This window comes from Antechinus flavipes, chromosome 5 (genome assembly GCF_016432865.1).
Source record: "Antechinus flavipes isolate AdamAnt ecotype Samford, QLD, Australia chromosome 5, AdamAnt_v2, whole genome shotgun sequence".
NCBI lineage: Eukaryota > Metazoa > Chordata > Mammalia > Dasyuromorphia > Dasyuridae > Antechinus > Antechinus flavipes.
This window is the reverse complement of record NC_067402.1, coordinates 52,361,499-52,389,139: the sequence shown is the minus strand read 5'-3', so window position 1 is coordinate 52,389,139 and position 27,641 is coordinate 52,361,499. Positions and strand designations below refer to the sequence as shown.

The window sequence follows — 27,641 nt, the reverse complement described above, 5'->3', positions numbered from 1 at the left end:
GTTCATCTACAAAGGACTGAAGGGTATGGAGGGGCTTGCATCTTTAGATATCAAAACAGCTAGAAAGACCCTCTGGCCTTTCTCTGGTGGATGGCATTAGGGAGGCAACTGAAATGAGCACTTATACAGTATGGGGTCACTCCATAATATTTGCCGAACTGTGCTATGGTACATTGAACTCACTTTATTTTAATTCCACAAACATTTCTGAAACAATTGTCCCACACCAGGCAGAATGTATGGGGAACTAGTCTTGAAGTCAGACACATCTGGGTTCAAGTTCAGAATCTATTTATTACTGATTTTGTAAACGCAGAGAAACATTTGAACTGTAAGCAACTCTCTAAGAGTGTTGCAGAGGAGTTGCCAATCTATATTGGGTGAAATTTCCTAATCTGAAATTTCCTATATTAGTGAAATAACAGGTTCAGATTGTTCCATTTCTTTACCTTCCACCCCATATGTTAGCAAATCCTAGGCACTATTTTAGGGGAAAAGGATAAAAAATGAAAATACAATGTCTCTTCCCTCAAGGAGCTTATATTCTACTGAAGGGACACAATAAGTACAAAATATATTCAAATTAAATATGAGTAATTCTTTTTCTCAGAAGAAGACCCAATTAAAGCTTTAGTAAAGGTCTTATATTGGAGCCTTTGCCTTGAAAAATAATGGGGATTTCAAAGGGGCAGTTATGAACACTCTAGACATTCAGCATAATGGAATATGGTATTTGGGGAACAGCAGGTAGCCAGATTGGCTAACATAAGGGACTAATGTGTAAGGGAGAATAATATAAAAATATAAAATAAGAAACATAGACAAGCCAGATTGCAAAATACTATACAAACCAAACAAATTTATATTTTATTCTGGACACAATAGAGAGATACCTCACTCTGGATTTCTGGATAGTCTCCATCATTCCTATTTCTCAATCTGTACTATATGGGTACTTCCTATTCCTTCTCCCTTTTCTTTCTCTTGTGTGCTGCCTTTCTTATAATCCCAACACTTTGCACAATACTTCACACATCATAAATGCTTAATAAATATATGTTTGTTTGATAGTGGAGGAAATGATCTAGTTAAATCTAAGTTTTAGAAGCATCCAGGTGACACGGGATAGATTGGAGAGGAGACAGACTAGAATCAGAGAAGTGAAGATAATTATATGAGTTCAGTGAGAGGTGAAGAACACCTGAGGGTGGTGACTTTGGGAATGGAGACAAGATGGCAGATGCAAGAGATGTTGCAACTCCGAGGTACTCTCTCTCACCTATCAGGTAAGCTAACATCACAGAAAAAGAAAATGATGAATGTTGGAGTGGCTGTGGGAAAACTGATCCTCTAATGCACTGCTGGTGGAGTTGAGAACTGATTAAACCATTCCAGAAAGCAATTTGGAACTATGTCCAAAGGGCTATAAAACTGTGCAAACTCTTTGGTCAAGCAGGGCTGCTATATCAAAAAAAAAATCATAAAAGAGGGAAAAGGTTTGTAGCAGCTCTTTTTGTGGTGGCAAAGAATTGTAAATTGAGGGGTTGTCTATCAATTAGGGAATGGCTGAGCAAGTTATAGTATATGAATGTATTTTTCTATGTTTCTAATTTTTATTTTTTATTTTTTATATTTATATATATAACATATAAGCATATATTTATATATATAATATATTTTTATATTTTTATTTTCTATTTTTCTAATTTTTATGTTTCTAATTTATATTTTTCTAATGTTCTATAAGAAATTGTTGTTCTATAATTTATTGTTCCATAAGAAATGATGAGCAGGCAGATTTCAGAAAAACTTGTGTACTTACATGAACTGATGCTGAATTAAATGAGCAAAACTAGTAGAATATTGTACATAGTAACAGCAAGATTGTGTGATGATCAACTGTGATAGACTCCGCTCTTCTCGCAATATAGTGATCCAAGACAATTTCAATAGACTTATGGTAAAAAAATGCCATCTACACCCAAAGAAATACCATGGATACTAAATGCAGATAAAAGGATTTTTTTCATTTTTTTGTTTTTTTGTTTCTTGTGTTTTTCCCTTTTGTTCATGACTGATTTGGAAATATGTTTAAATGACTGTATATGTATAATATATACTGGGGTTGCTTGCTGTTTTGGGGAGAAGGGAGGGAAGAGAGAAAGAACAATTTGTAACTCAAAATCTTATAGAAATGAATGTTGAAAACTATCTTTACATGTAATTAGAAAAATAGTATTAAGAAATAAAAAATTAACAACAAAAAAGAGAATTGGGTGCATTTCAGTATTCAGAGAGAATGAGGAAGATGCTTCAAGTAGAAGAAATGTTAGGAACTCTGCTGGAACAAATATATATACACACATATATATGTATGTATATGTATACATGCATAAATACAGATAGATAGATAGATCTAGAATGTTCATAAAAGGGAAATAGGAGAGAGAAAAGACCAGAAAGTAGGAAGGAGGCTGACTGGAAGGCTAAGTACTCCATCCAGCAGACAACAGGGAGCTTGCTGAAGATCACTAAGTAATATAATGGTCCCAAAAAAGTGATATTTTAAGGAGTTTTAAAAATCTTTTCCCTCTTTAAAATGTGAGAAAGCCCACAGCTATCACAAGTGTTAAAATTAACATTTTGTGCAACTCTATTTTAGAGATTTTTTTATATTTAAAAAGAAAAACATTTTTATCCCTATTGTTTTTACATTGTCACCATTTATAGGTATAACACTCAAACTGAACCTTCCATTTTATGAAAAAGTTAAGCCAAAACAATCAATATAATCACAGTTGTCTGACTGTATATGGGACATTTTTTCTGTACATACCTCCCCTCTCTGGCTACTTCACTGAAAAAGGAGTGAAATAGTTTCATCATTAGTTCTCTATGATTAAGATTTCTAGTTACAATTAGAGTTCAGTTTCCTTTAGTGGTCTTTTCATTTGCTTTATTATAGTAATTGTGTATATTATCTGTCACTTTATTCTGTACCAGTTTATGTAAATCTTCCAGGGAAGAAGAAGAAAAGGAACTGGATTATAATTTATTGGTATAAGAAATTCCTGTTGGGAAAGTTCCTATTTATCTACTGAGAAGGATAGGGAAGGAAGAGGAAAAGGGACTAGATTATAATGTATTGGTATGGAAAATTCCTGTTGGGAAAATTCCTTTCTCAATGTAGGTCAGAACCTTTTGCACATTGGAATTTAAGAAAGTTGCCTAGAGGACTGAGAGTTTAAATGATTTGTCCAGAATCTCATAATCAGTATATATCAGAGACAAAATTTAATTCTAGGTGGTCTTGAGTGGTCAAGTTTACTTTCCACTAAATCATTCCAGTAACCAAATTATCAAATTATCTAGGTTACAGATTCATGGAGGAAATTTCTTTCTAGAAAGAATTCACACATCTCAGAGGATTTGGCTTCAGAAACAAATACATAGGAGTATAAGGGATCCAAAGAAAGAGGTGTGCATGGTCTCAATGGGATTGCCTTTAGGCATTCATGGCTGTATACATACTGAAGCCAGGATTTTTAAGGAAAAGAAGTGATTAAGCTGATGAAGAGGCAATGATCCTTACTCAGACCTGTAGTTGTAGAAATATGTCATGGATCATGAAAGGAGTAGTGAATTTGATGTTAAAAAAACACAAATAAATCACATTTCTTGTCCAGATGCTACACGTTAACTAGACATGCTTGTTCACAAGAGTAGTTCACATGTCATCCAGTGTATTTCATTATTTATCTTCCTGACAGATGCATTTTGATGGGACCAACTTGGGATAACTGAGCATTAGTGTGCAGGCAATTGAATGACTAATTCATATAATTATTCTTATCAGAAGTCATACAAAAATATGGCTCAGAAGCCCAAGGAAATAAAATCTCCCTAACAGTGAGTGTTATTCATCAAAGAGAAGCCTTGGATGGGAACAGCCGTGTGCTTGCTGGTTAGATGCTATGTGGTGAGAGTGTTTATTTACTATTTATGCTTCTAGCTTTATTCCATTTCTGGTATTTCTTGGAGAAATTTGCTCTATGGAGAAAGAGGTTACATCATTAAGTCACATGAAGCTTCTTGTAATGTGGAATTAGAAACTTGCACTGTAATATTGTCAGACCTTCTCATGTGAGAAGGACAGGGGTGAGGCAACATTATCTAGATGACTTTCCCCCTAGATCAAATCCTGTTGAAACAGTAGTTATGGAAGTTACTTTCTTTTTACTATATAGTCAAGATTAACCTCAAACAAATTATTATGACTGAAGAGATCATCTACTACTGTTGGAAAATAATCAAATGAAATATGGAACAGATGATCTAACAAGTCACAGTCATCTATAATTTTAAGGCTCTTCTAATTTGATTGGTACCATTCCATCGTTAATATTATCTTTTATTTCAGTTTTCCCTATTCTTTCAGTTAGAGTATTTTTCACTTTTTTTGTTCTAAACAGTTCATAATATAGCTGAGAACTATAATAAGAGTTGCTGCATTTTACTCTGAAAAAATATCCCTTCTTCAAGATGGACATGATGATCTCTGTCATTAAAAATATCTTGGGTTTTTTTTTTTTTAGGACCAAATATAAGAACTGTGAATCAAGTTGTAACCTAGTTAACATTTTAACATTTTTTTCCAGTTATATGATTTATATTTTTGTTCCACAGCTAATCAATACGTGCTCTGTTTATAAGGCACTGGGGTAATTTTATGACAAAGCTCATTGCCATCAGCTGAAGGAAATGGCATCTCAAGCTATTAGTCTATCTTCATAGGGAGGCTACACAGTGATCTCTCACCTGGTCTCTTGAGATTTTGCTATAACACTGGACAGCTGGCCCTGACTTCTGAACCCTTTTATAAGCTTGAGCTCATCTAACGCAGAGTTCTCTTTCATGGGAAATGGAATTTTGGGATGTGAAGCAGGTAGGAATAGAAGCAGGAAGCAATAGGAAAGAAAATTGAAACAAAGCAAAAACTGAATCACAAGGTAGATAGAACTTCTATCTCAACATTATGACTAACATAAAGATTAAAAGATATTTTGATTAAAGAAAAATCTAAAAGGCATTGCTATCTATACAAAACATTTTTTTCAAAAACTCAATTAAACATTAAGGCTGTGTTTATACATATAAACTGAAATAGTCACTGTTGAATTCAAATAATTCCTGGCTAGCATAATAAAGTGATGAACCTGGAGTCAGAAAGATTCAAGTTCAAATTCTACCTCAGACGCTTACTAGCTATGTGATTTTGGTCAAGTTACTTAATTTGTCCCAGTTTCCCCATCTCTACAAAGGGAATAATAACAGCATCTTCTTCACTGAGTTATTGTGAGAGAAAAAAAATGAAACATATATGTATATATATAGTTAAATACTATAGAAACTTTAAAGCATTATGCTAGCTATTATTAATATTAATGTTTTCAACATAAATAATTTCCAAATTTCAATATAATAAGAAAGGATTTGGGTCTATAATAAAATAATGTGATATTTATGTGGTGCTTTAAGATAAATCAAGTACTTTATATAGATTAGATCATTTAGCCTCATTGTCAAGTTTAGATCATTTAGCCTCATAGTCAAGTTACTTTCCTGGATCAGAGAAAAGATTTGAATCTACATCTTTGTGAATTGTCCAAGGCCAACTTCTCCTCAAGGTGACATCTGAAAATTTACTCTTGATTAAGTGATTCTAAGATTTTGATTATTTTTAAAAGCCATTATTAAAATGGCTTTCCTCTGTTATTGTTCAGTGGTTTTTGGGTTTTCCATGATCCTATTTGGGGTTTTCTTGGCAAAGCTATTGGAGTGGTCTACTATTTCCTTTTCCAGTTCATTCCATATATGATGAAATTGAGGTAAACAAGGTTAAGTGGCTTGCCCAGAATTACACAGCTCATGAAGATGAATCTTCCTGATTCCAGACTCCGAGCTCTATCTACTGTACTACCCAGTTTCCCATTAAAATGGCTTGCCTCTTTTCACTAAGTACCTTAAAATGAGACAAAGGAACAGTCTGACCCTGAGTCACTCATTTTTGTCAACTTCATTTTTTTCTTTTATAAAATGAGAGGGGATTGAGCTACATGATCTCCAAGGTCTTTTCCAATCTAAAAATTCTATAACAGAGTTCAAAATTTAAAATGCAATGGAAAAGTTCAAGCTAAATTTATATAATAGAATTCTATATTGTCCATTAAATAATAATAACTAAATATTTATACAGTTCTTTATTACTTAAAGTGGAAGTTCTTAATCTTTTTTGAAATATGGATCCCTTTAGCAGTCTGTTGAAGTCCATGGACCCTCTACTCAGAATAATATGTTGAAATGCATAAAATAAAATACATGGGATTTAAGGAAACCAATTACATTTAAATACAGTTATCAAAATATTGGAAAAATTAATGGAGCCCCGATTAAGAACCTATTATCCCTCAAAATCATATGAGATAGGGGATGTTATTATTTTCATCATAATATAATATAATGTAATATTACATAAAAAAATCTCCTTGAGGAAAGGACTTTTGTCTTTGTATCTCTTGCACAAATCTTGCCCATAGGCAATTGTCTATTGATTAGAATGAATCTCTACTTTACAGGTCAGGAAATTGAGGCACAGAGTGACTTAGGTAGAATCACATGAGTAACAAGTATTAGAACTAAAATTCATATTTAGGTCTTCTGATGTCATAGCTTATATATTTCTAAGACCACTACAATATTTGATACTTTAATTAGAGAACCATAAGTATATTTTCAATTGGTCATTTTCCATTTTGCCTTTAATTTTTTAATGTTGAAAACATATAATAATGATAGAGGGTTGGATCCTTGAAAGTATTAGCTAAAAGTTATCTGTGATCTGATAATTTGGTAGTTCAAATAAGCCCATAATAGGATTATTTTATGCACATACAGTAGAAAATCAGTAGTTAAATGAGTACATGGACATGAGCACAACAGAGTGTGTGTGTGTGCCATGTGCGCCTCTCCACCATTCAAATATTTCTGTTCTGTTTGTCTCATTCAGTTCACTGGAAATTATTAATTTTATGAATATATACAACGTGATCTAACCCTAGAAATAAATTCCAATTTTGGGGAAAACTGTAGAACACAGAACTCAGAGTAATTGTATTGCTGTGTACTTATATTTCTATGCAATTTGTAGTTGAATAGGAGTTTTTGCTCTCACACCATCTACTCTTCTGTCTGCTTAACTCTGTATAATTAAGTCATTATCTCCTATTTAATGACATCATAGTCTGTTACCATGGCAAGGGCTGATGTCACCCCTTCAATATTATGACTTAAGTGGAGGCTCAAGCACCAGGAACAGATGGGCTGCAAGGGAGAAAAACCCTTGTTTAAATAAGATTGTTGCCAGAAGTAGACTCAGAATTGCCAAGTGTAATTAAATTTTTATTTTAAAATACATTTCACAGTTTATACATGATAGGAAGAGGGTTTTTTTTTTTTTTAATCATGTGAACTTTCCCACTGCTACGCAACACAAAAGAGATTCTGTTTTTCATGTTAAGGCTACACACAGTTCAAGGAAGTATGATATCTAGGAGAGGGAAGATAAATCTCATGGACATGGCAACCCTATTTGTTAAAGTGTCACATTTCATGGGAGGGGTGTCACCAGCATGAAAAATTGCTTTTGAAAAAGAAAATTACCAGTGAAAGGTGTAGGTGGGTAGGAGATCCTAGCTGGAATGCATGATCCACCACTTTCTCTTGGGCAGAATGTCAGCTTTATTCAAGTATCTGTATAAAGACAGCTATATTGGGGAATGGTTGATAAATCCTCCACACCACCAGTTGTCATCACCTTCCCAAGATTTACCAAGAAACTGCCGGTGACTCTCATGGTTCATGGATGTTACACGAACATGGAGAAGGGCGGGGACCATTTTTTATAAAAGAAATTCTTGGAGTAAGAACAGAAGGCTGGGAGAGCCAAAAATTGGTCGTGTTACTTTCTTGCTTAGAATAGTTTCTGCCCGTGTTGTTGTTATTGTTGTTTTTAGGTCATATCCAACTTTTCGTGATCCCTTTTGAGGATTTCTTGGCAAAGATATTGGAGGGATTTGTCATTTCCTTCTTCAGCTCATGGTACAAATGAGGAACCTGAGGCAAATAGTTCAACCTGCCCAGGGCCACATAGCTAGTATATATAATGAGATTTTCCTGGCTCTGGGTCCAATGTTCTGCCCATTGTACTATCGAGATATTCCTGTGAGAACTCCATTCTGACCTAGACTTTGTTACACACACACACTTACTCACACATTCCTCTACAGTTTATGCCTTATTGTACAGTAATACAAATATGTCTATATTCTATATTTATATTCTATTTTTACATTCCCTAAATGCATACACACATATGCTTATGTCTGTAAACATACCTGTATACACACACATATATTCACATGTGTCAAAATGGTGTGTATATATACAACACACAACATATACACATACAACATATAATGTAACATACATACACACATAACACACAATATACACACACATATATTCACATAACTTTATACACACATATATGTGTGCACATATATGTGCATATGCACAGATGTGCATATTATATATGACTAGGCAGAGATTGAAGAAATAAGTCTACACACTTGTTAAGCTCTGTGCACATCTCTGTAGATGTATTTATAAAGAACAGTGTTTTCTGTTCTTTCTAAGGTCATACCAATGACATCCATAATGACAGCCAGCAATAGAAATAGGAAGAAGTCCAAGTGCTATAAGTATGTTCTCTTTTATGAATTGTTACTTGTCTAGCCTTCATCTTATTTTCTTCAGATCTAAGGTGATTTCTTTTCATTCCTGATAGTGCAGAAGGACTTAGTCCATTTTTGACAAAGAGATAACCTCTATTCTGTATATTATATGTCAAGAAAAAGTGATAATACTAATGAGATCTGCCATTACCCTAATCTTGGATTCTAAATACTTGAAATGCCATTAGTTAATAAAATTACATCTTAAATGCTTTTAAAATATTTAAAAATATACTTTTTAATATTAAAAGTTTTAAATTAAAATTAAAATTTGTCATTTAAAATATTTAAATATTTTAAAAATGCCCTTTTGTGCTATACTAATGTAACTGTACTATTATTCTTCTCTGGAGAGGTTTTTGGCGGAGGGTATGGCTGTTGAATATTTGCCTGTGATTTCTTTATGAATGGCATGAGGCTGATTCATAAGCTTGGAAAAACTTGGGCTGATGGAAGTTGAAAGATTCCCGTTCCAAGCAAATCTTTTAGAATGTTAGTCCTTGTGGGAGACAGAGGACCATTCGGTCAATCTAGTTTTGCAAAAGAAAACTTTCAGGAGTGAAACTTTTGAAGAAGAGCGGATAATTCATCATCTCTCTTCTAATTAGGAAAGCGAGAGATTGTGCTAAAGCACCATTCTCTCCTAAGAGCTGTGTGAATGTGGCTTGAATGACTATAAGCAAATGAGACCAAGATTGGCATTCTGAACCAATTCTCCATCGCAGCTTGCCTGCTCCTATTCTGTCTACCTCAGCTTTCTTTAACTCCCTTTCAAACCCTGCCATCCCCAAGCAGGGATTTGTAAAAAGGGTGATGTTCTATTTTCCCGTACAGTTCATCTACCTTTCCAAAGTCTGGGCATTCTGCTGCTAAATCCTTTGGGGTTCTTATGATAGATAACCAAGCAGCAAATAGATGGAGGTAGAGCAGCTATTTATTGTCCTCTAGGGCAAATGGAAAATTCCCTTCATTTTACTGATTGAGAGTGTCAGAGAAGTAAAATGATTATAACTTGAACTCGTGTCTTGCAACTCTAAATACAATATCCCACATTGTCTACCTGAGTCTCTAGACAGCACTCTAACCCTTTTCAGTTATTTTTGTTTTATATCCACTAATGAAAGAGTATAGTTGTAAAAGAGCAAACATGTAGCTGCCTTAAATAAATGTAAAACTGAAGTCTTGCCCCATGTGGGAAATTAGGTATATGACATCATTGTGCCATTATTTTCAAATACAAATAGTCTGTAGTAGTTTGAGAAGAGGTGGATAGTTAGGGTACAGAGTCACCTTGGTGTTTGGTAAATGGGATTTAGTCAGTAAGATAATTACTTTGAAAAATTCTAAAGACTTACCATTCATCGTGAATTATATGAATTTACACGAATCTCCTAGGTATTATCATGACTTTGTAAATATTACATTTGGACAGTTCCAATGGTCAAAGAGTAATATTGTTTTCCAGGGTTAATTTCTAATGTTTTAGGAGTGCTTTCTACAAGCTCACATTTCTTCAACCATTTATTAAGGGAACAGATGGTAATAGAAGCACTGTTATCCACAGAAACAGATTTATCTTGTCTGTCTGATATCTCTAGGTAAATGACCTTAAGCTGGTCACAAATAGTCACATGACAACAATGTGGTCCAGAGGTCTCCCAGGAAGCCAGTCATTTATTAACTCTTTTGAGGTCGGGGAGACAAAACATCCCCTCAAGACAGTGAGATAACATCTTTGAAGGAAAGCATGCTATAGATGAATCCTACTAAATGGATACTTATATGCCTTAAGAAAAATAATTCTAAGCTCTTGGAAATATTAGTATATTTTACTTTAGTACCTCTAATTAGCATACATTTTAAAAAGTTTTTTTTAATTTAGAAAAAAAGATATATATGTATATATATTTATTTATTTAAAGATTGTTGAAGCTGGATTTTTACTCTGCTGTACAACCCTCTCTATCCTAAAAGGGGCCAGCAGAGCCAAGCCACCACCTTGATTCGTTGCCATGCAACGGTAACAGCCTGTGGGCTCAAATTCTTCTCCATTATGCCTAAAGAGAATGATGGGGGGGAAAACAAAATTATTTTTCTGCTTCCTTGCTGGATACCTTGTTTTCTGTCTCTCCCTCCCCTTTTTTGGTGTTTCTATGTGCATTTTGTTGCATAAAGTATGTGCTTTTTGTGATTTATCTTCTATTATGAAAAGCTGAGATGCACATTTGGTGTGGACCAGATCATACATACTGTCCGGCAGATCTGAGACTGGCCGTGAAAGGCTGACCTCGTCAAACTCCATCCTTGAAACTGCCTTGCTGTGAATATTCACCTGCAGGAACTACAGCTGCCTGCTTGCTGCCAGCCAGGGTTTTTTTTCCCCTTGTCTACATTATGCTTTTCTGAATGTACTGCTTCTTTGAAAGCCATCTTACCCAGCTGCCTTCCCACTAAATGCACCTACATCCTCTCTTCTCTCTTTTAAGTAGGGAGAACACATAAAACAGAAATAGAATAGGTGGAAGCACTCGAAATGTCCTTTCCATAATGCTCAGTACTTTCCTGAAGTTGGCTCTCCCACTTATTCCATCCTAGATCATACTGAAGACACTGAGTGATGGTGCAGCTCCTGAGTATCAATTATCATGAGCCCTTTTCCTCCTCCCCTTTCCTCCCTCTCTTTCCTTCTCCCCTTTCTTCCCCCCTTTCCTCCCTCTCTTTCCTTCTCCCCTTTCTTCCCCCCTTTCCTTCCCCCTTTCCTTCCTTCCTTTCTTTCCCTCCTTTCTTTCCCCTCTTTCCTTTCTCTCTTTCCTTCCTCCCTTTCCTTCCCCCTTTTCCTTCCCTTTTTCTTTCAATGGATTCATAGACTTGTAGAAAGAGAGCTGACTAGATTCAGAAGATGCAGGTTAAGATTCTGGTTCTGATCATTCTATCAGGGTGAACTTTGGAAAGCCATGGAAATGCTTTGTCCTTCATTTCCTCGTTTATAAGACTAAGGAAGCTTGACTAATAACTTCACAAGTCCTTTCCAGTTCTTACTCTATGATCTATGATGTCTACGAAAGTTTTTCTGTCATGGAAATGTTTCTCAGAACTCCTTAATGAAAATTTCTCCCCAGGTTTTATCAGGTAACACTTTGTACTCTCATCAATACAGTGAGCTCCTTAAGAGTGAGAACTGTTTTATATGTTGTTGCATCCCTCCTAACACCCAGCATGGTTCCTTGTGGGTAGGAGGTATTTAACAACTGTTCATTGAATTCAATTGAATTTGAATTACTTGTCTGTCCACCCTCAAAGCTTTTTACTCAGGGGTGGCTACATGGATGCAAGAGATGGAAGAATTCCTGTTGAACCATCATCTTTAAATGTAAAAGATACTATCTCAGAATAATACAGTATTATAGGACATCTATCTTTTCAAATTAGATAATCTGGGACATATTATTGATAATGGTCAGATACAGGTCAGGGATATTATATAATCACTTCTTTTTTAAAAATAGGATTGTATTGGGGTAGGTAGGGGGTGCAGTGGATAGAGTACCAGTCCTGAAGCCAAGAGGACCTGAGTTCCAATTTGACCTCAGATACTTAACACTTCTTAGCTGTGTGACCCTGGGAAAACCCCAATTGCCTCAGCAAAAAATTAAAAATAAATAAATAAATAGGATTAGATTTCTTTTCAAATACACATAAATATAGTTTTTAGAATTTATTTTTCTTACAATTTTGTGTTCCAAATTTCTCTCTTCACCCCTTATGTCCCCTTTCTCCAAGACAGTAAGCATTCTACAGAGATATTGTATAATCACTTTTTGAGATAAAAATCTCCTAGTGGCAATAGTAAGTAAAAACATACTAGAAATTTCCCAAGATGGCTAAGTAGTGAACATGAAGCCATCACAGCTGCACAGATAACTGGTTTTATTTTGATGAGCCTTGGCTTCCTCATTTTGGGGACACACAGAGTGATTTATTTTTTCTGCACAGGATTCTACAATATTTCTATTAAGGGGAATAGCTATATACATAAATTCTACTGCATTATTAGTTAATCAAATAGCAGAATGTCTAGTCTGTTCATCAGGATTTGTCAATCTGTTGGGATGGCATTATTCCAGTGAGTATGATAACAGCTATTTTCTAAAATATTCTTAGCTTCGTACTTAGAGAAACTGCATTAATTTTTGTATCAATTATATTTAAGGGCTATTACTCATGGAAAATCTTAGCCAAACTGTTATGCTGTTTATATAATCCATAGCTGCAAATGCCAAATACCCCCTGCTGCTCAATGTATATATTCTGTCTCTTACAGGTCAACAGCCTTGGCCCTGGGAGAAATCTCTGCCAAAGAGCCCAAGTTTTCTGATTGGTGATTGACTTTAGCTACAACATGCAGACATTTTCTTCTCATCATCTCCCTCTCCCTAACCCCAGTTTTGCAATCATTCAACTCTGCCAGTATTCCTGGATGAAGCCCCCCATTCATGATCCCTGTAACTCTCTGGACCAAAGTGTCCCTCCATGCCATCATTCCCCTCTGAGCACTGTTTCTTTTGTCGAGATGGAAACTCCTTGAGAAAAGGGATTATCTTTGTTTTTGCTTTTTTATAATCTCTAGCACCTATACGATATGTGTCACATAATCACATAGTAACCACTTCATACAAACTTTCTCTTCCTCTTATTCATTCATTTGGAAACTACTGAATGAACAGTTGCCAGGGTGGTATAGTGGACAGAGCTCTGGGTTTGGGTCTGAGAGATGCAGTTTCAGACAATTACTAGCTATGTTTTCCTGGGTAAATCACTTACCTCCTGTTAGCCTTAATTTACTCAACTAGAACATAAGGTTAAAATGAGAATAATAATAGCACCTATCTCACCAGGGTTGTAGTGAGGATCAAATGAAATAATATTTGTAAAAAAGAAACAAATCCAAACCTAAAAAAATCATCTAGCACATTTTCTGGAACATAGTAGATGCTATAAAAAAGCTTCATCTCATCCCATTCCCTTCTTATTCACTATCTTACTTCAATATGAATGTATGATTTCATTGCTCTTGGCTCAGTCCACTGATGAGGGAACCTTTTATAACCTTTTTCACTTCAGTCATTCCTACCAGGGCCTGTCCTCCAGGAATAGCAGTTATGATCTCAGAACAGACATACAGGCCAAAATGTGGCATCAGACAACTTTGATTAAAGCCCAAACTATTTCTTTACACATTTCTTTTTATTCTTGCTTTTATTTTTCATAGGCTTTTCAAAGAATCATCAATTTTAAATTGATCATCTCAAATCCAACATGGTAACATGGGTATGAAAGGCTACATAATCAACAAACTTTTGTAGAACCCTCTTATTTATTCTGTTTATTAATGGAAATTACTCACTACAATTTTGTACAATAATTGAATATGGTAAATTAACCATGATTGTAAATTCTTGCATTTTTGCAAAATTATGTAAAATCTTGTAAAGACTATGTGTGTTGCAATTTGACAAACAGTACTTGATTCTATGACCACTGTAGATTGAATTGATTTGCTTATTTACTGGTAAGCCTAAAATAAACATTAGAACCTATAGGCTGGCCAATTCAGCCATATACATGTTTCAGGCTTTTTAGCTGAAGAAAACTAGTTTCTATACAGCCTCCTTACCTGTCAAGGTGAGACATGACTGTCTTGGAGATGTCTGCCCCAGCTTCTTGCAAGATTCGTATAATCTTAAAGGGCGAGTTTGGATTCCTACCAGGGTGGATGATGATCGGGCAGCCAAGCTGAGACTGGGCATGGGCTGTTGCCTGAAGAACCTTAGTCTCACTTTCGGTGAGAGGCCAGGAGCAGCCGATTTCTCCAATCACTCCACATTTGATGTTGGTCCCATCAGCTCCATGTAGTATTTCATTAACAAGAATATCAGTGAGCTAAAGAAGAATGGCAATACCTTATAAACAAAAGAGTATGTAAAAGCATGTGGTGAAGAAATCTATTTGGCAAATATTTGATCCAACACTCATTTATTTGAACATCTATTACATACTAAGTATTATTATAGATGTAACAAGTTTACAAAATTCCTCTAGCTCAAAGACTTAAGACACATTTGCTATAGATTCTGGAGTAGGGTTGAGTGGGGGGGGGAAGATAGGAGATGTGATTTGACTGATCTTTCATTGGTTTATGGAAATTTCTTTCATTGATATAAAGAAATAATTTAAATTATCATGTCTGAAGATTTCCTTGGAGCATTAGAAGTTAAACAACTTGCTCACTATCAGTTGTTATTTGCTCTTTGTTTTCCAAGAAATCCAGTGACATCATCAGGGTAATGTCTTGATTTGGAAATGAATTGAATTTAAGTGAGATAGAATTGGGCAAAGTAATTGGCTTTACTTTCTCCTGCCACTATCAAAGTCTGGTGATGGGATAAAAATCAGGACGACAATGATGTAGTGGATGACTTGGATTTTTTAAATGAATGTCTTTTCCAGGTCTGTTTGCCTGAGCCCATTCAGTAACTAAGGGCTAAATAAGATTTGTGATGAAAATGCACTCTAAGTTTACCATCTCAAAAATATCCTTTTTTTTTTGGTCATGTTCAGTATATGTTAGAAGCAGAATTTGAACCAACGTTTTCCTAATTGCAACTCTTAAACCTAATTCTCTTCCTATAAATATTTCTTTTAAAAGCCTTTAACTTTAGGATCAGTTAGCCAAATGAAGGAAAAAGCAATTAGGTGATGCATAGATTAAGAAAGAAGTCTATTGTCCAAACTGGACTATCTGGCAGACAAAGGAACAGCTATGGAATAAATTAAGCCCACAGTGAGCAAATCTGTTATTCTACCTTCTTTATTCAATCCCTTACCCCATACAAACAGAAAATACTATACACAATACATCTGTCCTGTAACATTATACGTTTTGGTTCATGCATTTAAGATGGTTGTTAAAAGTAATTGGGAATGTCTGCAAGCATTGCTGGGAGAATAGAATCCAAAGAATATAGTTCATTCAATTTTCCCTACATATTTTGGAAAAGGAAAGTCTTCATGACTGAAGAAATGGAGAATTATAATTTTGAAAATGAACCCTCTGTCAAACAAATTTTAAAGATTAATTGTTTTTTGCAAAAAAATTTCCTATTGAATAGATGAGGCTAAATATATGCTTTGGGGATTGTTTCTGCTATTTTCCCCACCCCCAACCTTAAAGAGTCACTCCTATCTTCTCTGAACTCCTCCTTCTTAGTCACTATCATGATATAGATAAAAACAGATGAGTGAATTCTCTTCCATAATCCCTCCAACCCCCAATTTTGAAAAGAGAGAAGTAAAAAATTTCACAAATTTGCCAAGTCTCAGCCTGCCAAGTTTCACCCTACAGTGAATTTTTACTGCTGGGTTATTATAAAATCGTGAAGGAAAATTAAGCTTGTATAATTGAGGTTTATAATGGAAAACTGAGGTTTATAAACAGGCCATGGTACCACTACTGAGCACTGATACAATATATTTGAAATATAATTATCACTATTTGGAATTTTTCAACACAGAGCACATCAAGGTTTTCTTTGTCCAAAGTTTTCTTTATGAAGTATTAATGATCTGGCATTTAATCACCTTCTCCTTCTGTGCCTCTGTGCCTCTGTAGCATGCCCCACTGGTTCTGAGTCAATGAGATTTTTATTTGTGGGCTGAAGTTCACCAATAAACAAGGACAGGGATAGTCTATGCTTGAGAATAGATATTGACTAGGAAGGATTTACCTGCTCTATGGACATCGCACGGGTCTCCGGGGAGTGTGTGGCGCCCACGTAAAATCCAGCCCCAGAAATGATGTGGACCCCAGTCTCTTCTGCAAACCATTTCAAGGTCTTCACATCTCTACTAAGTCCGCTGGTTGTGTTTTCCACCAGAGCCCCACCTCCATTGGCTTTGTAATGTAAGAGCTCCTCCTTGATGGCTTCAGTCTCCTGATTTAGCTGAAGATTCTCTTTGTGGGAATAAGGGTTCTTCTGAATCCAAAACAAGTTCTTCATCAGAAGGGGTTCCTTAGACAAAGCTTCCTGGCCGATGGGGGGGGAGAATAGCTGCAGTCGAAGGTCATGGTCAAGTGCTCATGGGTTAAGGTCCGGCCAAGTTGACCTGGTTCGACAAGTCCCAAAACTGTCTGCACTTTGCCACTTAAGGAAGTCATTTCCAAGCACAGGATTTTAACAAAAATGTGTTCTGAAAAAAGAAGAAAAATAGGTAAAATTTAGCAGAAATGCAAACCCCTCCTCTCCGTGGGAAAATGTGTGATTGGAAGCAGACACCTGAGACCAAATCAATAAAATTAGAGATGTCATCTCACTTATCATCCTGCTGAAGTCAGACTCTTCTTTACTATGTATTTTTTTTGAGAGAATTTGAAGTCCAGTCCAGTTTTCAGTGACATAGGTGATATAGAAGACTCATACCACTTCCATTGGGATACTTCCACAAGATCTAATCACAACCCCATCTACAGGAAATATTTCTTGATATTCAGTTCACATTTCTCTTTCACTTAATTTCATCTCATTAGTCTTAGCTATGCCCTTTCCAAACACATTGTACAATCTTCATTTTTCTTGCTCTCTCTAAACTTCAAGGTTTATACCAAGTTAAAAAGATTCTTCCTTTAGTCATTGTTTTGGCAAATCTGCTTTTTACTCTACATTGTGCTCTTAAAAAAAGAAAAAAAAACCTAGAAAAGGGAATCACATTCCACTTGACAGATTTTTCAGGATTTGGAACTAATGAGGAAAAATCTTAGGAAATAATTTAATCCAACCTCTTTATCACAAATATTGAAATTGTGCCTATGTCACAAAAGCTAGAAACAAAGATGGAATCCAAACTCAGGTCTGCAGATCCCAAACCCAGATCATGCCGAATATTCTCTACTATATATAAACTTTATGGTGGTTGTAGGGTACATAAAGAAAACTCTCCGCAAACCTCAAACACTGATTTACAGATAATAATTCTCTGTTATATGTGAAAATGCTATTTTCAAGGACAAGAATCTAATGATTCAATTTGCTAACAATTATTTAAGTGTGTATCAAATCTTTGTTCTTACTGTACAGATACCTTAGGTATACTTGTAGGGGGAAGAAAGATGTGAACTCACATTTAGGAAGATCTGGATTGGAATCCTGCCTCAGACACTTAGTTTGGTGATTGGGGGTGGGGGAGATCAATTCTTCTATGAACCTCAGTTTTTTTACTTGGAAAAGTGGGAATGATGACAAAATCAGCAGCACAAGGTGGTAGTGAGGTTTAAATGGAATAATGTATGTAAAACACTTTGTAAACATTAGAGTGTTATATAAATGCCAGCTGTTATTTTTAAAAAAGGAAACATAGGATCCCAGATTTAGAGTTATAAGGAGCCATCTGGTCCAGGGGCTATTAACTTTTTTGTGTGATATAGATCCATTTGAAACCCATGGACCCCTTTTCAAAATAATGCATAAAATAAAACACATGGGATTCCAAAGGAAACCAATTCTATTGAAATGGTTATCAGAATATATCTTTTTTAAAAAGTTCATTGACTCCATGTTAAGAATCCCTCATCTGAGGATGATAAAAAAAATGTACTACAATTTATTAGAAATTTGTCATTTGGTTGTTTTCAATTATTTTCAATTCTTTGTGAATCCATTTCCTTCTCTACCTTATTGTACAGATGAGGCAAAAAAAGTTAAGTGACTTGCCCAGAGTCACACTGCTAGTATGTGTCTGAAGCTGGATTTGAATTTAGGAAGATGAATCTTTCTGATTTCAGGCCTGGTACTATCTTGTACCACCTTGCTTCTCTGAAAATCTATTAGAAAATTTAGACTTAAAAAACAAAACAAAACTACCTCTGAACTTCAGTAATGTAATAAAGCAGGTTTCTATTTAAGGGGATAAACTAAATTATAATGAAATAAAAAAATTAGCAATATCAGAGAATTCAAATTTGTAAGATTTCAACAGCTCAAATACATGGGTATGACTGAGAATAAAAAAAAAAGGAGATAGCATCAGTTTAGTTACAGTTTCCAATTTTTAAAGTATTGTAGAGATCTCCAAAATAGGAGTCTTGAGGAAATCCCATGAATTTGCCCAATTGCAGGTAAACTTTAGTTGTAAGTAATCAGTGTCATTTATTGAGATCTGAAGCTGTGATAATATTAAGTCCAGGAAAAGCAAGGATAAAGTTGATGGGCATCAGTTCATTTCTGAGAAGATAACGGAACATCCTACTTTGGCTCAAAGAAACATAACATTATATTATGTTCATTCTTGTTCATTATAAAAATTTATCTCATGTAATGGCACACTTTTTGTTGCTAGTTTCTGTAACTGGTTGTAGCTATTGGTTAATTCATAGAGCCCACATGCCCAAGATATTGGTCTATCTTCTATATGGGCAGTTGGTTTTTCTTTATTCCCTTTTCATCCTTGTATCCTTCAAGTCCTAGCTACAATCCCATTGTTCAGAAGAAGCCTTTCCTTTTTCTCAATTTTAATGCCTTTCCTCTATTGATTATGTCCAATTTGTCCTGTTTATAGTTTGTTTATTTTCATTTGTCTCCTCCATTAGATTCTTATTTCCTTCAGTCCCTGTTGGGACTATATTTTAATCTTTCTTTGTGACCCTGGCATTTAGCACATAGTAGGTGTTCAATAAATGTTTACTGACTGACTATTCCATGTAACAAGAATAACATTAATGACAATAACAATTTCTGACTCCAACACTCTCTAACTATTATATAGTCAATTTGCTTGTAAACATGTGCCATCTAGTCATAGGAAGAACCAAAGGAGATATTGTGTCCTTCACCAGTACTGGAAGAATTATTTAAGCTGCTTATTTAATTGAAAATGGGTTAAATGAGGAGGAACTCAGTGGTCCAGTAAATAGAGCATTCGATTGGGAGTGAAGAGGACTTAAGTTCAAATGTGACCTCAAACATCAACAAACATCTATGTTACTAAGAAGTATATTTCTTTTGGTATTTCATCACCTATTTGTTTCTTTTCAGGATGTCTGATTTACTGATTTTCTGGAATATAATTCTCAGATTCTTGTCTTTTTCCATTTTCCTGGATACCTATAACCTTGAGAGTTACTGTCCTGTTCTATCCTTTTATTCTTCATGGATCCCAATTTGGGGCTGCAATTTTGTCATGTTTTTTGAATTTATATTTTAAACAACTGTACATTGTATGAAATTCAGTTTTTTTTCTTTTTCTGATGTTTTGAGATTTTTCTATTGTAATCTCTAGCTACTTTCTTCATTATTTCTACTAGATTTTCCAGTTTTTAAACTTTTTCACTTGAGTTCTGTCCACTGACTTGTCACTTCCCTCAAACTCAACTTTTATTTGGTTTTGTAATTTTCTATTCATGGTCATTCTTCTTTAATTTCTTAAGAGATGTCATTTGTCCATCTAAAATGAGCTATTGGATAATGGCTTCCCTATCCTTCCCATACATACACACCTTTGTGGCATTTAAAATTTGATTTCATTTAATTAGTTTGTTGAGTTTTAAAATTATATCAGCATTTTCTTCACTTTGGAAATTTTCTTTGCCTGATTATGTGTTTTAATATAGTTTTAAAATGCTTTCTACCCCTTTTTACTGACTTTTTAACTCTTCTTAGGGGCATGTAAGGATGTTAGCTCCTTTCAATACACTTTTTTTCCTGCCATCTTGTCTGGAGAAACTTTAGAAAGTTTCCACATCAGTAATATAGTTAATGTTTTCTTAATTACAATATTATCATACAAAATTAGAAAATTATATACCAAGGTATGCAATTTTTGGATACAATAAAGTCCAATAGTTTTCAAACTTTCTCAGAATGAAGTTCCTATAATCAGCACTTCAAAAATGACCCAGTTTAGTTTCCAGTGTTTCCATGTTGGATTGGCCCACAAATCTACTGTGGACCATGTACACAGCCTTCAATGCTATAGTGCTCTATAAAAACACAATATTTATTATTTCAATTTGACTCATAACAGCAATGTATTTATTACATGGCACTGTGTTTTAAGACATTTCTGTCAGACTCCTCACCTATTAAATCTTTCAGTGCAATAAATGTCCATGTCCCAAATATCCCAATTGACAGCTCATGTTTTCAAAAACAGCAGGAAATTTCCTGGGAACAATGGAGGAAAGGGAATTTTCTCTATGTAGGAATATATTTCTACCTTTTCTGAGGTTTATTGCACACTGGTTCCCTTATACATGGATTTATAACTTTTAATATTGAATAGTGTTTTAAAAATCACTAAGGATGTCCATTTAAAAACAATGGAATGCAACCACTTCTGTGTAGGTAATAATCATGATATCCATCAAATTGCCAGATGGCAACATAAACAAGCAAGATCAAGTTTCTCGAAATCAATAATGAATAGTTGCTGGAAACCATTCCAGTATAATCAAAGGCAAATCCTAGTCATGGAGAAATCCATTTTTGTTTGTTTTCTTGGGTTCCTTTTTTTTTGGTTAAAGAAGAAGATGGACATGATATTACAGAACTTGAGGGGTTAAAATAACCTTCATGGCCATTGAGGTCAACCCATTCTAGGATTCCTTCTTTGACATACCTGACAGGTGATCATTCAGCCTTTGCCTGAAGAGCTCCAAGGAGAATCCACCCTCTCGTATTAACCAATTTTGATTTTGACTTTTTTTTGGACATCAAATCTAAATTTTCTACTTTGCAACTTCTTGCATTGCTTAGAATTCTGCCCTCTGGGTCGAACAGAACAAATCTAATCTCCCTTCCACATGACAATCCTTCAATATTTGAAGACAGCTATAATGTTTTCCTTGAGTCTTCTCTTTTCTAGGCAAAACATCCCATCAAGTGATCCTCATATGACAAAAGTGACGTTATTTTCTAAACTAAGTGTCAGGGAAATAAGCATAATGGCAGATGTATGCCATCTAAAAAAGAAGGAAAATGCCTTTACAGAGTAAGTCCCTTGACAAATGATTCTTCCATTCAAGTTCTCTCAGGCCATTTCCCACAAACAAGTATCCCATTTTTGTCTGCTTGTTTAGTTTTTTTTTTCTTTTTTGGTTGAGTAAAAATTGAAAACATTTTAAGTAACTGTTGATTGATTCAGTAAAAAATGGAAATTAATGGAAAAATGAATTGTTGACTTGTTTGATTTAATGGAAAGGTAAATTGATGTAGTAAATAGAGAACCAGGCTTGTAGTCAGGAAAGCCTACATTCAATTCATGTCTCTGATATATGCTCACTTTGAGACAAGATGAAAGTTAACTTTTCAATGTCTAAGTGACTCTAAAAGTCACTTCTTAGAAGTGTTGCAAATATACACTAATGGTGAGAATTTATATGCTAGAAGTTCTTTATATGTAGGAAATCAACTCCAAACCAAAAAATGGACATAATTCATTTAAAGATTAATTCAAAACTATTAATCTGTTAACTTTTGTGACTGATTATGAGTGCATGAAACTTTCTTAAAAGGCATAGCTTCCTAAAATGGATAGTCTCAAAAATAAAATAATACAGGTTTCTTTAATTGGTTATCCCTTTACTCAAGCAAAATAAAAATATTCTTACCAAAATACAAGAAAATATTATCCCTATTCAGGTCAAAATACAATATGACTCACTAACTACTCACTATCCTAACATCCTGAAGCTTCTGCAAGTGCAATCTTATTGTTGCCAAAACACTTTCTGTGCAACTAACCTTTATACATTGCTAAATTTGAAAAACTGAGATTTCAGCCTGTCTCTGTGTCAGAATAAGAGCATAAAACTCAGTTTCAATAACTGGTATGAGACTGTTTGCTGCAATTCTTCCCTTCCACCAGGAATATACTTCTCTTGGGATTGAAAAATATAATGCTACTGGCTACAATTGTGACTTCCTTTCCTCTTCTCTCCTCTCTCTCTGACCCTCCTTTCCTTCATATCTCTTTTTCCTCCCTCTCTCTCTTCTTTTTTTCCTCCATCCTTCCATCCCTTCTTCTTTTCCTCCTTTTCTCCCTCCTTCCCTCCCTCTCTTCCTTCCTTTTCCTTCCTTCCTTCCTTCTTTCTTCATAAGAAACTTATCCTAGGGGATCAAGTTTGTTGTAGGGTAAAAGTAATCAAAGTTTAAATGATTTCTAACAATCCACATTGAGCTTTCAAAATATCAAGAGTTTGGATAAAAGGTAAGGCTGGTGTTTACTGTCTTTGGCCCTAAGTGCCCTTCGAAGTTCTTTGGTTGATTTCAATTCCTGGCCAAATCACAAATATGATAATTACTTTTAAATTACCTCTGTCTCTCATGCAGTTTCATTTGGATGACTGCTTATTGAAGAATCATGGGAGATGGAATGAGTACTTGGCCCTAGAAACCTGGAAAAATAGAATCTTTTGCCAAGTAATAGGAAGAGTCATTTGCCAAGAATGTACATAAGGAGATATCAGGCTGAATCCTGGTTGTGCTACTTATCTGTTCTTGAATAAATGATTTATCCTCCATAAGTTCCAGGGAAAGTACTGATCCATCATGTTAAGGGAAGTTCTTTATTGGGAAGTGCCTACATTGATGAAATCAGGTGCAGTAAAAAAAATGCACTTGTAGTTTGTTATATGGTGTAGAATGCTGATTTAAATCCTCCTGCCCTTTTTCCCCTTTCCAAATTGCTTTCCAGTTTCTACAGTGGTTTACAATAACAAAATTTTAGGAAAGACACTAACAAATTAGAATATATTCAGAAAAGAATAACCAGAATCCTGGGAGAAGTAGAAACCATGCTATACAAAAAGTGGATTGAAGAAACTAGCAAGGAACTGGCTGCAATAGATAAAAATAGCAGAGGAAAGTTTTGGTTCAACATTCAGAAAAACTGTGTAACATTTGACAGGTAGGTGGCTCAGTGGTTGGGATCTGAAGTCAGGAAGACTCATCTTCCAAAGTTCAAATCTGATATCAGACTTTTCATAGTTGTGTGATTCTGGGCAAATCACTTAACCCTGTTTTCCTCAGTTTCCTCATCTGTAAAATGAGCTGGAGGAGGAAATGGCAAACCCTTCCGGTATCTCTGCCAAGAAAACCCCAAAATGGGGTCACAGAGAGTCAGACATAACTGAAAAATGATTGAGCATTTAGAACTAAGCAAAAAGTAAAATAGACTGCCTTAGGAAATAGAGTCCTTAATCAATGGAATGCTTTCATTGGAGTTTGGATGACTATGTATTCCAGCCACTCAGATTCAAAACTCTTGAGTCTCCCTGAACTGCCCACTCTCAGCTATCCCAATTATTTAATTAGCTGCCCAATCTTGTTTCTGCCTTCATAACATCTCTTACAATTGATTCTGTCTCTCTATTCACACAACCACTATCACAGTTGAAGCCCTTATTATCTCTCACCCAGACTATTGCAATATCTTCTACACGGATCTCTGTGGTTAAAGTCACCTGTCACATTGACCCATCCCCTAAATAACTGCTAAAGCAATTTTTGGAAATTGTGGGTCTAACCATATCCCTCCCCGACTCAATATACACTAATAGCTCCCTATCACCATTAGGATTAAACATAAATTTCTCAATTTGGCGTTTAAAGCTCTTTCACCATTGTCCCCAATTTCCCTTGCCAGCCTCCTTCCATACTTTCCCCTTCGTTCACATTAAATAAAGCAACTCAAGCTAATTTTACTGTTCCTTTCACCTGGCACTGTCTCCCATCTCTGCCTTTCTTTATTGTCCAAACCTCACACCTAGAACACAATCCTTTATTTCTGCCTCTTAGTCTTCTTAGTTTTATTCAAAGCTTTGTTAGTTCAAGTAGCACCCTCTGAAACAAGATGCTTTTCTCAATGCTTCCAAGTGCCTTTCTGGCAAGATTTTGCTGGTCAGTGATTTCAGTTGGGTTTTCTTGGCAGAGATACTAGAGTGATTTACCATTTCTTTCTACAATTCATTTTACAGATGAGGAAACTGAGGCAAACTGGGTGAAAAGTGACTTGCCCAGAGTTCCACAGCTAGGAAGTATCTGAGGCTGGGTCAGCTTGATTCCGGGTCTAGCACTCTATCCATTGTGCTGCAACCTAGCTGCTCTTCTGGCAAGGTAATATTATGGAAGGGGTTCTTGCCCAAATGGATTGAACTGGATAATACCTAGGTCTTGTTCTACTTTAAGATTCTGTGAATTTAGTGGTTAATAAGTGATCAAAATAGCCCTTGAGCTTATCCATGCCTTTGGACTACTGGGCTGAGTGCAAATCACATTCTTTGGAAGAGAAAAAAAAAGATCATACACTAGAGTGCAAAGTGTTTTCTAAATATTTGCTGGTTATCTCAGACAAATATAAACTTTTTCTTTTGGGTGACAAATTTCAGGTTCTGGAGTTTATGAATCAAGTAGAACTCTGAATTGCCTATAAATAAATCATCTGTTAAAGCTTCACATTAAGTTTTGTTGCTTTTATTAACATATTCCTTCACTTCTGGCACATGGTTGTTAAAAGTAAATTGATTTGGAAATGACCTATTGATTTATGATTAAATCCATATCCTGCAAGGGAAGGAAGAATAACCAGCTAATGCCCAAGCTAAAATATGTCCTAAGGTGAAAGGAGTTTAATTTTAAAATAAAGGAAAAATAAAACATTTTGAACCCTTGGATAATCTCAAGAAACATTTATTGAGCAGTACCTGTGGATTTGACACTGTTTTTCTCTCTGAACTCTTTCACCTGTTTAAATGTTGTTTTGTAAATAGGCCATTTAAAAGTGATATAAAGAAAACTAACAACTATTGTTTTAACACTGAAACGATGTACTTTTCTATATCTCAAGAGAAATCTTCCACAGGGGATCCTTCCTTCCTTCCTTCCTTCCTTCCTTCCTTCCTTCCTTCCTTCCTTCCTTCCTTCCTTCCTTCCTTCCTTCCTTCCTTCCTTCCTTCCTTCTTCCTTCCTTCTTCCTTCCTTCTTCCTTTCTTCCTTCTTCCTTCCTTCTTCCTTCTCCCTTTTTCTTTCCTTCTTCCTTCCTTCCTCCCTTCCTCCTTCCCCTCTTCTGTCCCTCCCTCCCTTTCTTCCTTCCTCCCTTCTTTCCTTCCTTCCTTCTTCCTTCCTCCTTCCTTCCTTCCTTCCTTCCTTCCTTCCTCCCTCTCTTCCTTCCTTCCTCCTTCCCCTCTCCCTCCCTTCTTCTCTCCCTCCTTTCCTTCCTTCCTTCCTTCCTTCCTTCCTTCCTTCCTTCCTTCCTTCCCCTCTCCCTCCCTTCTTCTCTCCTTCCTTCCTTCCTTCCTTCCTTCCTTCCTTCCTTCCTTCCTTCCTTCCTTCCTTCCTTCCTTCCTTCCTTCCTTCCTTCCTTCCTTCCTTCCTTCTTTCCTCCTTCCCTTCCTCCCTCCCTCCCTTTTCCTTCCTTCCTCCCTTATCCTTCCTTTTTCTCCTTTTTTCCTTGATTTCTTTTCTTTTTTTTTGGGAGAGAGGTAATTTGAGGTGATTGGCAAGTGACTTATTCAGGATTTTCGGCTAATGAGTGTTTCAGACTAGTTTTGAACTCAGGTTCTCCTGATTCCTGCTCTATCCATTGCCCCAGTTTTAGCTGCAGTTGGACTTTATTTGTCCATCTACTGACTGAGTTTATAGTTTGGGGGTTTCACTTTCTAATACATACACATTTTCTAGTGAATCTCTCTACCAAAATATTGCCCTCATAAAGAAGGGCTTTTCCCTTGACTGACAGCAATACTATTTCCCTTTGGCCCTCCAGGAAAACTTACAAGATTGAGACCACATGGACATAAATCACATCCTACCAAGATGTAAACTAAGCACTCGATGCAGAGGTTAGAAGACTGGAAAGACAAATAGTCATGAATATAATCTCTTCTATTACTATATATGCTTTCTTTAAATGGAAATTTATTATTACATATTTTGAACCCTCCCTGATGTCCTGCTGGGCACATGACAATATTTTGTTTTTTTTTTTTTTTCTTTTCTGTATTTTTCTACTTTGTCTTTTCTTATTTTATATTTAGTTTTAAATAAATAAATAATTTAAAACTTTTTTTTTTTTTTTAAAGAAAAAGAAAGTTAAAAAAAAAAAAGATCTGTTTTCAAATCATACATCAGACACTTACTAACTCTGGGACCTGGAGCAAGTCCATTTAACTTTTCCTCAGTTTCAATGAACTTTTCTGTAAAATGAAGATAATAATGGCACCTACTTTCATCAAACCATTTAATTCTCACATGGTATAATAGTGCTTTTCAAACCTAAATGTGCTTTATTATTATTATTATTATTATAATTATTAAGAGTGAAGAAGCTTATATAATATATGTATACACAATATGTATATACACATATATGTATGTAATATATATGCATTATCTATATATCCATCTGTCTATCTACCTACCTATCAATTTATCTATCCATCTCTCTATCTATCCCTCTATCCCTCTCTCCATCTATCTTTCTACCTATCCATCCATCCATCCATTCATTTATCCATCTGTCTATCTATACATAGATCTCTACATCTATACATGTCTATACATTTATACCTAACTACAGAATTCACCTATGGTCTAGGTAATTCAGCCTTTTCAGCCATTATGATAACTAATATGAAGTATTGTGGCTCAAATGCTTTGATATGGTCAAGATGTTTTAATTGATTGTATTGTGCTGAAAAATAAGGGAAAAAAAAAGAAAGAAAGGGAAGACAAAAGCCTGACT

The 27,641-nt window shown here is 35.3% G+C and overlaps 1 protein-coding gene across 1 annotated transcript in view; it reads right to left on the bottom strand.

Moving 5' to 3' along the window:
• PTER (phosphotriesterase related) overlaps window positions 1-27,641 on the bottom strand; it is a 107,087-nt gene that overhangs the window by 33,245 nt on the left and 46,201 nt on the right. The window contains 3 exon segments of the mRNA XM_051963274.1: window positions 14,527-14,792; window positions 16,637-16,941; window positions 16,944-17,099. Of these exon segments, the coding sequence (XP_051819234.1) occupies window positions 14,527-14,792; window positions 16,637-16,941; window positions 16,944-17,067 (695 nt within the window). The 5' untranslated portion in view covers window positions 17,068-17,099.